General features: G+C 39.4%; 1 protein-coding gene across 1 annotated transcript; it reads right to left on the bottom strand.

Annotated features, from left to right (window-relative positions):
• Positions 1–3821: 3821 nt before the first annotated feature.
• Positions 3822–13340, bottom strand: LOC111845364 (uncharacterized). Its single transcript, XM_072718467.1, has 6 exons — positions 13259–13340; positions 11421–11488; positions 6445–11327; positions 5764–5825; positions 5477–5637; positions 3822–5028 (listed from the first exon to the last, which is right to left on the bottom strand). The coding sequence occupies exons 1-6, from the start codon at positions 13267–13269 to the stop codon at positions 4934–4936; spliced, it is 5280 nt and encodes a 1759-aa protein (XP_072574568.1). The 5' UTR covers positions 13270–13340; the 3' UTR covers positions 3822–4933.

Raw genomic sequence — 13340 nt, 5'->3', positions numbered from 1 at the left:
AAGAGTAATATTTTGCCCAAAAACCCAAAACAAACAAAAGTAAAAGCATCCGAGCAAAACCTTGAACCACAGTGTATAAAGCATTCTTATTTGGCAGAACAGCAAAGTACATAAAATCCAAAACAAACATGAAAAAAAGAAACTGAGTATACGTCAAAATATACTAGATTCAAACACTGCATAAAGAATTTTGTATTATTTCAGCAGATCAACACTGAGAATACATTAACATCACATCTGAATAAACCTCAAACCTTAGTAAAGTACAGTATGATTCATATACAACATGAACTATTTTACTGCATGTAACAGTGTATCAGAAAAAAAAAAAGTTAGCTTGTACCGTTACAGCCAGATAAAAACAAAACTCAAAGATTCAGTATTCTTTAAGGCTGCAAAGATTGAACCAAATTATACATTGTAATAAATCAGTATGTACTACTAAATTTTGATTGCAACAATCATTGTCCCATTTGCCATAGCTCCAATAACATCCGCAAAATGGTCAACTAAAACAATTTTAATTTTAGTGACTGGACTCTCGCAGAGCAGGTATCACCAAGATCCATAAAGATTTTCTAAATGACTTCAAAAGTATATTTCAGTTCTTTTGGGTATTCCATATTGAGTGCATACAAGAGACTGAACAAGTAAGCAAAGGCTTCAGGCAGATCTGGAATATCCTGAAGAACAATGGCCTCTTCCAGGATTATTGCACGGTTGATCACAGTGGCCAGTGAAGCAGGAATGCCAACATCATCCTCAACCACAGTGAGGATTCCGATCTTTACACCTCTGGTGCTGTGGTCTTCAGGGTCAACATCCTATGAGATTAAGTGATAGGAGGGGGCATTAATTGACATGTAAACATAATTACTTATTGTTATTAGGGCTTGAGCAATGGTGGTGGCTTGCAGCTTTAATTATTATTTTTATAATGTGCAAACAAAATGAACAAAGCATGCTACTAAGCATGAACTAAGCATGCTAACATATTACAAATAAGGTATGGAAAGGGCAACTTACCAGACACATCTTGAGCAAGAAAGCTGAATTTTCACGCAGAACGAGTGGCAGTCCCTCAAGAGCTGCTCTTTTTCTGTGTGTGACAATATCACTGGCCTGAAAAAAAAAAAACAAAAGAAGAAAGTTTACAAAGGGTGCAGATGCTTTACCACCTTAAGACTTATGGATTAAATGGATCTCAAATTGAGAGTAAAAAGGATCATTTGTGATTAATTGCACAATGCTTTCACAGTGGGGAACAATTATATAGTTTATAATTATTATACAATTATTCCTAAAATTAACCAGTTCAATTGGATTCCCACACAACACATACGAAAGATATGCAAACTTGTTTTAATTACCCTATTCAGGAAGGTACTTCAGTATTTTAAATATGTGTATTGTATGTTAAAGAATCTTAAAGAGTACCTGCTCATCCAGCTTGTCCAAAAGTGTCTTCATTTCTGGACTACTAATTTGCAAAAACTTTTTTTTTTTCTTCAGCCATTTCACATATTTAAAATGTAATTTCCAGCTAGCGACCTGTCTTGAGGTAAGTTAAGGTGGCCTGGATAGCCAGCGCCACAATACAATTTATTGGCCGTTTAGTCGAGGTAACCGATTAACAAACGTCTCAAGTGATGTACATTGCCTGAATGTCACACGATGTTCTTGATATACTTAGTTCTCACTGTCTGTTCCACTGTCAAAACCGTTAAGAATATGCGCGACGTTTAAACAGTGCCGACAGGCATCCGGATAGACAGTAGAGTTGTGACGTTCGCGAACGAACCGATTCTTTTGAACGGCTCATAAACATGAACGATGGGAGCCGAGTCGCGGCTGGAGGGGAGCCGTTCTTTCTGTCGTTCTTTTTTTCCTATGCGTGTTTCACACAGATGCACACAAATTAGCTCCTCCGCGAGACAGAACAGTTATAGGGGGAGGGGCGCACCCAGCGCAGGGGTGCTACTGCCTAACAGCATGATGATAGTTGTGCACGCATCCTTCACTTCCACATTGTGTGGAAGTGTTTGTAGTAAAAGCTGTTTTGCACAGAAATTCATTGCAGCCGGCTTTGTTTTTGATGTTTATTTGTGAGTAGGTATTGTATGAATAACATAAGTCAACGTAGCTTTACACATACACACACTTTGTACTAAAGGTAAATCCAAAATAGTGATGTCACTGTCTAAGCAGAGGGATGTTGTGCAACCATATGGAATATAGTACACACATGACAAATGAGGTAATAATCAATATTTCAGAATAATTCAAACTCAGATATTGGTGTGTGATAGGATCCCCTCAAAGAGCCATAAATCCCATCACTATTAGTGATGGGATTTATGGCTCTTTGAGGGGATCCAGATCTTGGCGATCCGTTCCTTTCAAAGAGCCGTTCAAAAGAACGGCTCTTTTGGCTCTTTTTAAATATTTAGTCAGTTTTAAGAAGCCAGCTTGGGGGCATCTCAGTTTATCCTGGAAATAATCACTGGGAGGAATGATGAGGTGAGATTTGTAGTCAAATAATTAAAACTCAGATATCACACACCAATATCTGAGTTTGAATTATTCTGAAATATTGTGGTCTGTTCTGCCAGATAGACACACCTTTAAACTACAGCTGAATTTTGACAGTCTTCCACTTTTTAAGAGCACTGGTACTCTTGGCACGTTGGAGGGGTACATTTAGAACCCAGTGCTGATTGGCCTTTTTGTGGCAATTCTAAACCTAATTCTTTGTCAGAATATTTGCAACATTTGGTGAATGAATTAAAAATGCTGAGCAGTGGATTTGTTTTTGAGGGAAAGACATTCATGTTGAATATCAGCTCTGTTGTGTGTGATGCCCCAGCCCGAGCCTTCATCAGAGCTGTTAAATCACATACTGCATACCATGCCATCAAAGTGGTGTTTGAATAGGTAGCCGGACGACATTCCCTGAGGTCAGTGCAAGGCGAAGAACTGACAAATGTTTTAGACAAGCCACCCCCATGTCTTGAGAATTACTGAATCCCTCATACACTCGCTTTGACTGCATTTTCTATGGCTGGATTTATACTGCAGGTCTTGATGAATTTTTGCCTATATCCAATTTTTGAAAAGTTGCATGTGTGTGTTTTAGCGGCTGTGCGACATAATCGTCTCACTTCCGATGCCACAGACCAAGCAGCTGAGATGAGGATAACCAAATGGCTGCAAAACGCACTTGGTAAGAGTGGCGGGCGAAGTCAGAGAATGAGAAAGGATCTGTGAAAGTGAAACTGTTTGTTGGTGTGCTCCAGTGTGTTTTTGCAATGTTAAATTTGACTTGTTTGTTTTTTTTCCACAAATTTCAGTGTTTGAACTGTGTTTGCATTGTCAATGTTTCAGTTTACAGTTAAATGTTTCTTGAATTTGATGTTGTTGATTGATTTCCATTTAATATATTATTTTATATATTGTTACTTATAATAAGTTATTCAATTCAAAATAAATATTTGTATAACTGAATCACCTTTGTTGAGGCATTTTTAATTTGCCAAATATGGCACGTTATTACATGACTTAATTGATTAAGGTACTGTACACATAGGCTGACATTTAGTGCCAGAGCTGAAACTGTTCTGGATCAGAACAGGGCCACCGACATGTCTGCATCTGGCTTTCTGCTGGCCCATAGAACTTTTGCACTATTTGTTTATTGTTTCTTGTGTGTTCTACATACATGTTTGCACTGGAAGAGCTGCTTTTAATCTCATTGTACATGTGCATAGTGACAATAAAAGACATTCATTCATAAAAGGCATTCATAAAAACCATGAGGCTGATTTATAATTACTCCGAAAAAGAATTTTATTAGAAAATGTTTTGTTCCAAAGGGACCTTTCCAGGACGCATGTGCATACAGCTAAGGAGCAAAGCTGCACATTTCTGTACTCCACGGATCTTTCTAAGCTTAATCAAATCTTATCATTGGCAGCTGCATTGGAGCAAGAGAAATATTACTCCCTGTCACATACAGCACCTCTTTGGAAAGAATAAAGTCGCTCAGAATTTCATACGTCAGTGTTTTGGCCACATTGCACAGTTGGTTTCCCTTTTGACCATGCACAATATATATAAAAATACATAATTTGCATCCATTGATTGCAAATAGATTTATTCATAATTAACATAGACTGAAAGGTATGTAACACTAGAAACTAATAAATAATGTACTACATGGTAATTTCACAGGGTCCATCCATCCATCCATCCATTGTCCAAACTGCATATCCTACTGGGTTTGGGGGGTCTGGAGCATATCCTGGAAGCAATGGGCATGAGGCAGGGAACAACCCTGGATGGGAGGCCAGCCCATTGCAGGGCACACTCACACACCATCCACAATTTAGCAACTCCAATCCATCTTTGGATTGTGGGGGGAAACTGGAGTACCCAGAGAAAACCCCATGATGACACGGGGAGAACATGCAAACTCCACACACATGTGACCCAAGGGGAGACTTGAACCCAGGTGCCAGAGGTGTGAGGCAACAGTGCTAACCACTGCACCACCAAGCCACCCCTTTCACAGGGTCATGTATAGAAAATACTCATGAGAGACAGAGTGCCATCAGAACTGTCACTGGATGTAAGAAATATATTCCTCCTTAGGATACAATATCCTAATGTACCAGGACCAAGATACAGTTCTTTTTATTTGTCTCTTTCTGAAGAGACATTATTTCCCAGTACCACAGAAAAGTAGACAGTAGGACTTATGCTCCAAACATAAGTTTGAATTAAACTCAATGTCATTTTCTTTCAGTAGAAAGAACTCTATCATGCTGACTTTCTGAATCTTCAATCATTCCAGGCATATTAGATGTAGATGGATCCAAGCCGTAGTGAAGTATTTTGATTGTCTTGCCCGCTTCTCCACAAATGCAGTAGAATTTCAGTTCAGCAACTTGTTCAACAGCAGTGACAACGATGCTAAACAGGAAGCAGTGAAGACACTGGCTTTGCTGATGGTGCTGGAGCTGGTAATTGCTAATTGAGATATAAGAACAGAGGACAGAGGAAAAAGACTTAATGGTAAACGGTGGCAGAGTTTCACATTTCTGGCTTTTTTTCCCTATAACAGTTTACAAAAGCTAAATTGGATGCCCACAAGTAGGCTGCCCCTTTGCTGTGACCCCCCCCCCCCCCCCCAGGCTTGCTCTCACCTGTATGGACAGCAAGGTGGGGCAAAGCAAAAAAGATTTCCTCAAAGGAATGAATAAAATATAACTATTCTATTCTATTCTCTGGGATAATTAGATACGCCAAAACACCAGAAACATTAGCATATAAGATGCATTAAAATAAACAACTTGATATTAAATAACTTCATGTTTTAAGTTGTTTGATCATTTTACATGATTATTTTTGCTTGCATCAAAACACAATTATCAAAAATCAATCCATACTGTCAGGGTACTTTTAAAGTATTACCTACCTGTACCATTAACTTGAATGCTGCTGGCGTTAATGTTTAGTCCAGGTAGTTCTGAATTTAACACTGCTTTTATCAATGTTTGTCCTGTTTCTTGACTGCTGGGTACAGTTCCATTAGAAGCATCGAATTGCAGTTGCACCCCAGTTATAATTGATCCAGCCCTTCAGACAAAGAATGAAGCCCAAATTAGCATGTGTTTCAAAAGGTTTGAAGACTCACACTCACATACATCACACTCCATGTCTTTCTCCTACACACAAATGATTTTAAGAATTTAACTTTGTTACCTGAAATATAACACGATCAACCTCAAGAAAGACCTGAAAGCTCTCCTAAAAATGGGCTCCATCTACAGAGAAATAAAACACCCAATAAGTTTATGTTAATATTTTTGCATCCAGAAAAATGAGCATTTCAGCTGTTAGTCATAATTTTCTATAATATACAGATCAATATACAGTGTTTACCACAAATACAAATTGGTGTTGCATGTTGATCAGTGAAATGTGGCAAAACCCACCATTGTGTGTTTAATGTAAGTATTTCAATATACAATTTTTAAACCGAGATTTGAAAATACTGGTAATTTGTGTGACGGACAAATTTTATTCTACAATGTCAAATAGAATCTGGAAAAGTATTTTTAAATTGGAAAATAATTATTAAATGTTTTGGATATATAGGACTTATTATCCAGGATAAGTGTTGTTAATTGCAGACAAGCATGAATTCAAATAAAGAAAGGCTGTCTGTCTGTACTACTTTCACGGAAATGTAAGTGGATTTTCTGTGTATCCTCTTTGGGATTTTGTACACTATGATCAAGTTAGTGATTTAAAAGAAAATAATGTGAGATTTTATATTAATCATTTCATACTAGGAAGCATTATTATTTCTTCTTATTAAACAAAGATCTTACAGAATGATTTAAGAAATACTCCATAAATGATACTGGGAATAATTCTTACCAGTGTCGTGATCAGGTTTACTCTATTGATGTAAGTCTGTGAGGTGGGATCCAAAAGTGCAGGGACAAATGTGTCAGTGGAGGAAAACTGCATCTCTACAATGACGATGACAGCAGCAGAAGTCGTTGTGGTTGTAGGGAGTTTTGTGGTCTTAATGGTGGTAGAGATTGTTGTACTTGTTGTTTTGGTTGTTTTTGGAGTGGTTGTTGTTCTTCGAGTGGTTGTGGAGGTTGTACTTGTTTTTGGAGTTGTTGGAATTGTTGTTGTGGTTTTCGTTGTTATTGTAGTCGGGGTGGATTTTGTTGTTGGAGTGGTTGTTGGAATTGGAGTGGGTTTTGTTTTTGGTGTGGTTATTGTGATTGTTGTGGTTGGAGTGGTTATTATAGTTGGAGTGGTGGCAGTGGTGACAGCAGCAGATGTATTGCTGACTTTTGTGGTGGAAGTGGTGACAGAAACTGATGAAGTGATGGCTGCAGTGATGGCAGTGGTGACAGCAAAATGGGTATCGTTGGCTGTGGTAGCAAAGGTGACAGAATTATGTGTGCTGTTGGCTGTAGTGGTGACAGAGGCAGTGGTGGCTGTAGTGGTGGCAGAGGTAGCTGTAGTGGTGGCAGAAGCAGAGGTGGCTGTAGTGGTGGCAGAGGCAGTGGTGGCTGTAGTGGTGGCAGAGGCAGAGGTGGCTGTAGTGGTGGCAGAGGCAGAGGTGGCTGTAGTGGTGGCAGAGGCAGAGGTGGCTGTAGTGGTGGTAGAGGCCATGGTGGCTATAGTGGTGGCAGAGGCAGTGGTGGCTGTAGTGGTGTCAGAGGCAGAGACGGCTGTAGTGGTAGCAGAGGCAGTGGTGGCTGTAGTGGTGGCAGAGGCAGAGGTGGCTGTAGTGGTTTCTTCTGCTTTAGGGGAGGAAGTGGTACTAGTATCTGTAAAGGCTGACGTTGGGGATTCTGATGCCCTGGTTGGGGACTCAGATACTCCTGTTGTTGTGAATCCAGTTACTGATGTAGTTTGGTCTTCAATGAGTGGTGTTATTGAGCTTTTAGCTTCTGTTGACGTTGGGGTATCTGTGAAGGCTGAAGTTGGAGATTCAGATACCCCTGTTGTGATGTCAGTTGCTAATGTAGAATGTTCCACAGTGACTGGTGTTGTTGATTGTTCAGTTTCTGTTGAAGTTGGGGTATCTGTGAAGGCTAAAGTTGGAGATTCAGACACCTCTATGGTTGTGATTTTAGATACTGATGTAGTATGGTCTTCATTGATTGCTGTTTTTGAGTGTTCAGCTTTTGATGAAGTTGGGGTATCTGTGAAGGCTGAAGTTGGGGATTCTGATATACCTGTTGTTGTGATTTCAGTTACTGATGCAGTTTGGTCTTCAGTGACTAGTGTTGTTGACCTTTCAGCTTCTGTTGAAGTTGGGATAACTGCCAAGGCTGAAGTTGGAGATTTGGATACCTCTGTTGTTGTGATATCAGTTACTGATGTAGAATGGTCCTCAATGACTGGTGTTGTAGAGTGTTCAGCTTCTGTTGAAGTTACGGTATATGTGGAGGCTGAAATTGGGGATTCTGATATACCTGTTGTTGTGATTTCAGTTACTGATGTAGTTTGGTCTTCAATGACTGGTGTTGTTGAGCTTTCAGCTTCTGTTGAAGTTGGGGTATCTGTGAAGGCTGAAGTTGGAGATTGAGATGCCCCAGTGGTTGTGATTTCAGTTACTGGTGTAGTTTGGTCTTCAATGACTGGTGTTGTTGAGCTTTCAGCTTCTGTTGAAGTTGGGATAACTGTGAAGGATGAAGTTGGAGATTGAGATAGCCCAGTGGTTGTGATTTCACTTACTGATGTAGTTTGGTCTTCAGTGAGTGGTGTTATTGAGACTTCAATTTTTGGTAAAGTTGGAGCATCTGTAAATGCTGAAGTTGGGGATTCTGATACACCTGTTGTTGGGATATCAGTTACTGATATAGTTTGGTGTTCAATGACTGGTGTTGTTGGGCTTTCAGCTTTTGATGAAGTTGGGGTGTCTGTGAAGGTTGAAGTTGGGGATTCTGATATACCTGTTGTTGTGATTTCACTTATTGATGTAGTTTGGTCTTCAGTGAGTGGTGTTATTGAGCCTTCAATTTCTGGTAAAGTTGGAGCATCTGTAGATGCTGAAGTTGGGGATTCTGATGCACCTGTTGTTGTGATATCAGTTACTGATGTAGTTTGGTCTTCATTGACTGGTGTTGTTGAGCTTTCAGCTTCTGTTGAAGTTATGGTATCTGCGAAGGCTGAAGTTGGAGATTGAGATGCCCCAGTGGTTGTGATTTCAGTTACTGATGTAGTTTGGCCTTCAATGACTGGTGTTGTTGAGCTTTCAGCTTCTGTTGAAGTTGGGATAACTGTGAAGGATGAAGTTGGAGATTGAGATAACCCAGTGGTTGTGATTTCACTTACTGATGTAGTTTGGTCTTCAGTGAGTGGTGTTATTGAGCCTTCAATTTCTGGTAAAGTTGGAGCATCTGTAAATGCTGAAGTTGGGGATTCTGATGCACCTGTTGTTGTGATATCAGTTACTGATGTAGTTTGGTCTTCATTGACTGGTGTTGTTGAGCTTTCAGCTTCTGTTGAAGTTGATGTATCTATGAAGGCTGAAGTTGGAGATTGAGATGCCCCAGTGGTTGTGATTTCAGTTACTGATGTAGTTTGGTCTGCAATGACTGGTGTTGTTGACCTTTCAGCTTCTGTTGAAGTTGGGATAACTGTCAAGGCTGAAGTTGGAGATTTGAATACCTCTGTTGTTGTGATGTCAGTTACTGATGTAGAATGGGCCTCAATGACTGGTGTTGTAGAGTGTTCAGCTTCTGTTGAAGTTACGGTATATGTGAAGGCTGAAATTGGGGATTCTGATATACCTGTTGTGATTTCAGTTACTGATGTAGTTTGGTCTTCAATGACTGGTGTTGTTGAGCTTTCAGCTTCTGTTGAAGTTATGGTATCTGCGAAGGCTGAAGTTGGAGATTGAGATGCCCCAGTGGTTGTGATTTCAGTTACTGATGTAGTTTGGTCTTCAATGACTGGTGTTGTTGAGCTTTCAGCTTCTGTTGAAGTTGGGATAACTGTGAAGGATGAAGTTGGAGATTGAGATAGCCCAGTGGTTGTGATTTCACTTACTGATGTAGTTTGGTCTTCAGTGAGTGGTGTTATTGAGACTTCAATTTTTGGTAAAGTTGGAGCATCTGTAAATGCTGAAGTTGGGGATTCTGATATACCTGTTGTTGTGATTTCACTTACTGATGTAGTTTGGTCTTCAGTGAGTGGTGTTATTGAGCCTTCAATTTCTGGTAAAGTTGGAGCATCTGTAAATGCTGAAGTTGGGGATTCTGATGCACCTGTTGTTGTGATATCAGTTACTGATGTAGTTTGGTCTTCATTGACTGGTGTTGTTGAGCTTTCAGCTTCTGTTGAAGTTGATGTATCTATGAAGGCTGAAGTTGGAGATTGAGATGCCCCAGTGGTTGTGATTTCAGTTACTGATGTAGTTTGGTCTTCAATGACTGGTGTTGTTGACCTTTCAGCTTCTGTTGAAGTTGGGATAACTGTCAAGGCTGAAGTTGGAGATTTGAATACCTCTGTTGTTGTGATGTCAGTTACTGATGTAGAATGGGCCTCAATGACTGGTGTTGTAGAGTGTTCAGCTTCTGTTGAAGTTACGGTATATGTGAAGGCTGAAATTGGGGATTCTGATATACCTGTTGTTGTGATTTCAGTTACTGATGTAGTTTGGTCTTCAATGACTGGTGTTGTTGAGCTTTCAGCTTCTGTTGAAGTTGGGGTATCTGTGAAGGCTGAAGTTGGAGATTGAGATGCCCCAGTGGTTGTGATTTCAGTTACTGATGTAGTTTGGTCTTCAATGACTGGTGTTGTTGAGCTTTCAGCTTCTGTTGAAGTTGGGATAACTGTGAAGGATGATGTTGGAGATTGAGATAGCCCAGTGGTTGTGATTTCACTTACTGATGTAGTTTGGTCTTCAGTGAGTGGTGTTATTGAGACTTCAATTTTTGGTAAAGTTGGAGCATCTGTAAATGCTGAAGTTGGGGATTCTGATATACCTGTTTTTGTGTTTTCAGTTACTGATGCAGTTTGGTCTTCAGTGACTAGTGTTGTTGACCTTTCAGCTTCTGTTGAAGTTTTGGTATCTGTGAAGGCTGAAGTTGGAGATTGAGATACCCCAGTGGTTGTGATTTCACTTACTGATGTAGTTTGGTCTTCAGTGAGTGGTGTTGTTGAGACTTCAATTTCTGGTAAAGTTGGAGTAAATGTAAAGGCTGAAGTTGAGGATTCCGATATATCTGTTGTTGTGATGTCAGTTATTGATGTAGAATGGTCCTCAGTGATTGCTATTGTTGAGTGTTCAGCTTCTGTTGAAGTTGGGGTATCTGTGAAGGTTGAAGTTGGAGATTCTGATTCCTCTGTTGTTGTGATATGAGTTGCTGATGTGGTTTGATCATCAGAGTCTTTTGCTTCTTTTGAAGTTGAGGTATTTGGAACTGAAGTTTCCAACACACCTGCAGTAGTACCTTCAGTTTCTGGGGTACTGTTATTCTCAGTTTCTGTTGTAGTAACGACTTCATTTTTTGTTGTAGAGGGGATATCTGTTGAAAAGGATGTTGTGGATTCTGATACACTGGAATCATTAGTCAGTGGTGTTGTATTGTCTGTAGTTACTATATCCATGGTGTTTGCATCTTCAGTTGGAGTTGTTGCAGGAATGCTGGTTTCAGCTGATACAGAGGTATCCCCAGTAGTTGTCAGATCTTCAACAGTCAATGTGGCAGATTCTGTTGTAACAGTGTCTACAGTCGTGTCTGAAGTAACAGTGGCATTGGTAGCAGTTACTGCCAATGCTGCAGCTGTTAAAGTAAAATATAGAGTGTTTGAATAACAGTTAATATACAGTCCAAATTCAGTTGGATGATTATAGTAATATCTGATGGATAACTCACCAGTCAAGAAACACAATAAAATTAACATTGTTCTGGTTGGTTGGTTAGTTTTGTTTCTGGAAAACATTCTGAAGAAGAGAAAAGGTAATGAATTAAGTAATAATGACGTACGCATAACTGTAAATGCAGTCATAGTATACCTTTATGCCTTTTTCCCCCATGTTCCCCGTGGTGTGGCACTAACGAGCCACACCTGTTCGTCGTTTAACCCCGCCTCTCGTTACAGCCCTCGTGTGGATGATCCCAGGTGCCTCTCGTTTCAGCCCTCGTGTGGATGATCCCAGGTGCCTCTCATTTCAGTCCTCGTGTGGATGATCCCAGGTGCCTCTCGTCTGCTCCCTCATCTGTGGTGTCTGTAGTGTCTCCTCGTCCTGAGCTCCCCAGTCCAGTCATTGTATGGCTAAGTGTGTGATATTGCTACCTGCCTGCACTCCCCAGTCTGCCCTGTACCCTATCTTCTCTCCTGATTGACCCCTCCCCATTTTGACTGCTCATTGTCCTTTTCCTATTGCCCTACTTCTTGTGTTTTATTTAAATAAAGCCCCCTTTGCTTTTCCCCACGTCTGCCTTCATTTCTGTCCTTCCTGATACATGACAATACTTAATTTTACTTAACACAATTAATGTTCTTTATATGGCTTAACTTCAACAGAACCTTTACAAAGCCAGCAATATTATAGTTGTTAATTTAGTTGAACATGTACTGCTTCTCAATAACTGATTATTTTTGCAATATACAAGGAATAAGACATGGAGAACTATGTGTAAAATGCCAGTACATCACAGTACATCACAGTTCACATGTCAGTTGTGCTTCTCATTTTGAATTGATATACATAGGTAGTCTGAATGGCTGATTAATAGCACCACATACGTAATACCAGGTAGAAGCCCCTGTCTGACAAACAGTTTAAGGCTAGATAAGTTTTTTACACACCATGGTTGCATCACCAAGCAATTATTTTTATACCAGTCTCTGAAAATTCCAGATACTGTAGTGCAGGAAACACTGATTGTAGCTGTTTCTGAGATGCTGGAACCACCATGCCTGGTACCAGAATTCACAACATGTTTAAAGTCACTTTAGATAATGCGTCTAACCATTCAAATGCTTAGTAATACAATAACCGAATCACATCACCCTGCCTACATGCTGTATGTATTTAGCTGTAGCCTCATGATTTGATGTTTGTAGAAGCAACGTATTTGTGTTAATAAGCAGGTTTTCCTAGTTTAGTGACTACAAACTGCATTTACAAACCCACACATGAGTACACTGCCATAAAGTCAATTGGTTTATCTTATGGGAAGTCACAGTAACCTTTTAACACAATCACATCAAGGCTTTATGCAATACTTTGATACCAGCTTATTTTCAGTTATGAATCCAGTATTCATTAATTATTTTATGAAACTAGTTCTAATATACAAAGAAAAATAAGTCTATCAAGTCCAAGAAGGCTGACATTGTCCCTAAATCTAACATTTAATATGTTTAATGACACATTTTTCATGATTCATTGAAATTGTAACTGTTCTGTGACCGCAGAAATAGCCATATTTTTATATTTACTCAATATATTTAGTTCACATGGAAAAAAAAAACATGGTTCATTTTTATAATTTAAAAATACAGCCATTAATTAAAAATTCATTAAATCAGAAATACTTACCAGTGACTCAATTTCATTTTAAGCAGCATTAATAGCTGCATGGATGCATGAAAGTATGTCATATAGACCTAATGTTGTAGATTGTTATAATGAAAACAATCACTGGGAAACAGAAATGAATAAATTCTTTGTGTTCATCCTGTAATTACCAGCTTTCACACTTACCTTGTTAACATGTCAGTTAATCTTTAATCTTCTGTTACATGCGTATGTAAGTCCACCTGTTCACATGTATATGTGTAGTCCT

The sequence above is a fragment of the Paramormyrops kingsleyae genome, chromosome 12, assembly GCF_048594095.1.
Source record: "Paramormyrops kingsleyae isolate MSU_618 chromosome 12, PKINGS_0.4, whole genome shotgun sequence".
Classification (NCBI taxonomy): domain Eukaryota; kingdom Metazoa; phylum Chordata; class Actinopteri; order Osteoglossiformes; family Mormyridae; genus Paramormyrops; species Paramormyrops kingsleyae.
Note: the sequence above shows the minus strand (reverse complement) of the source record. Positions and strands in the feature narration are given on the sequence as shown.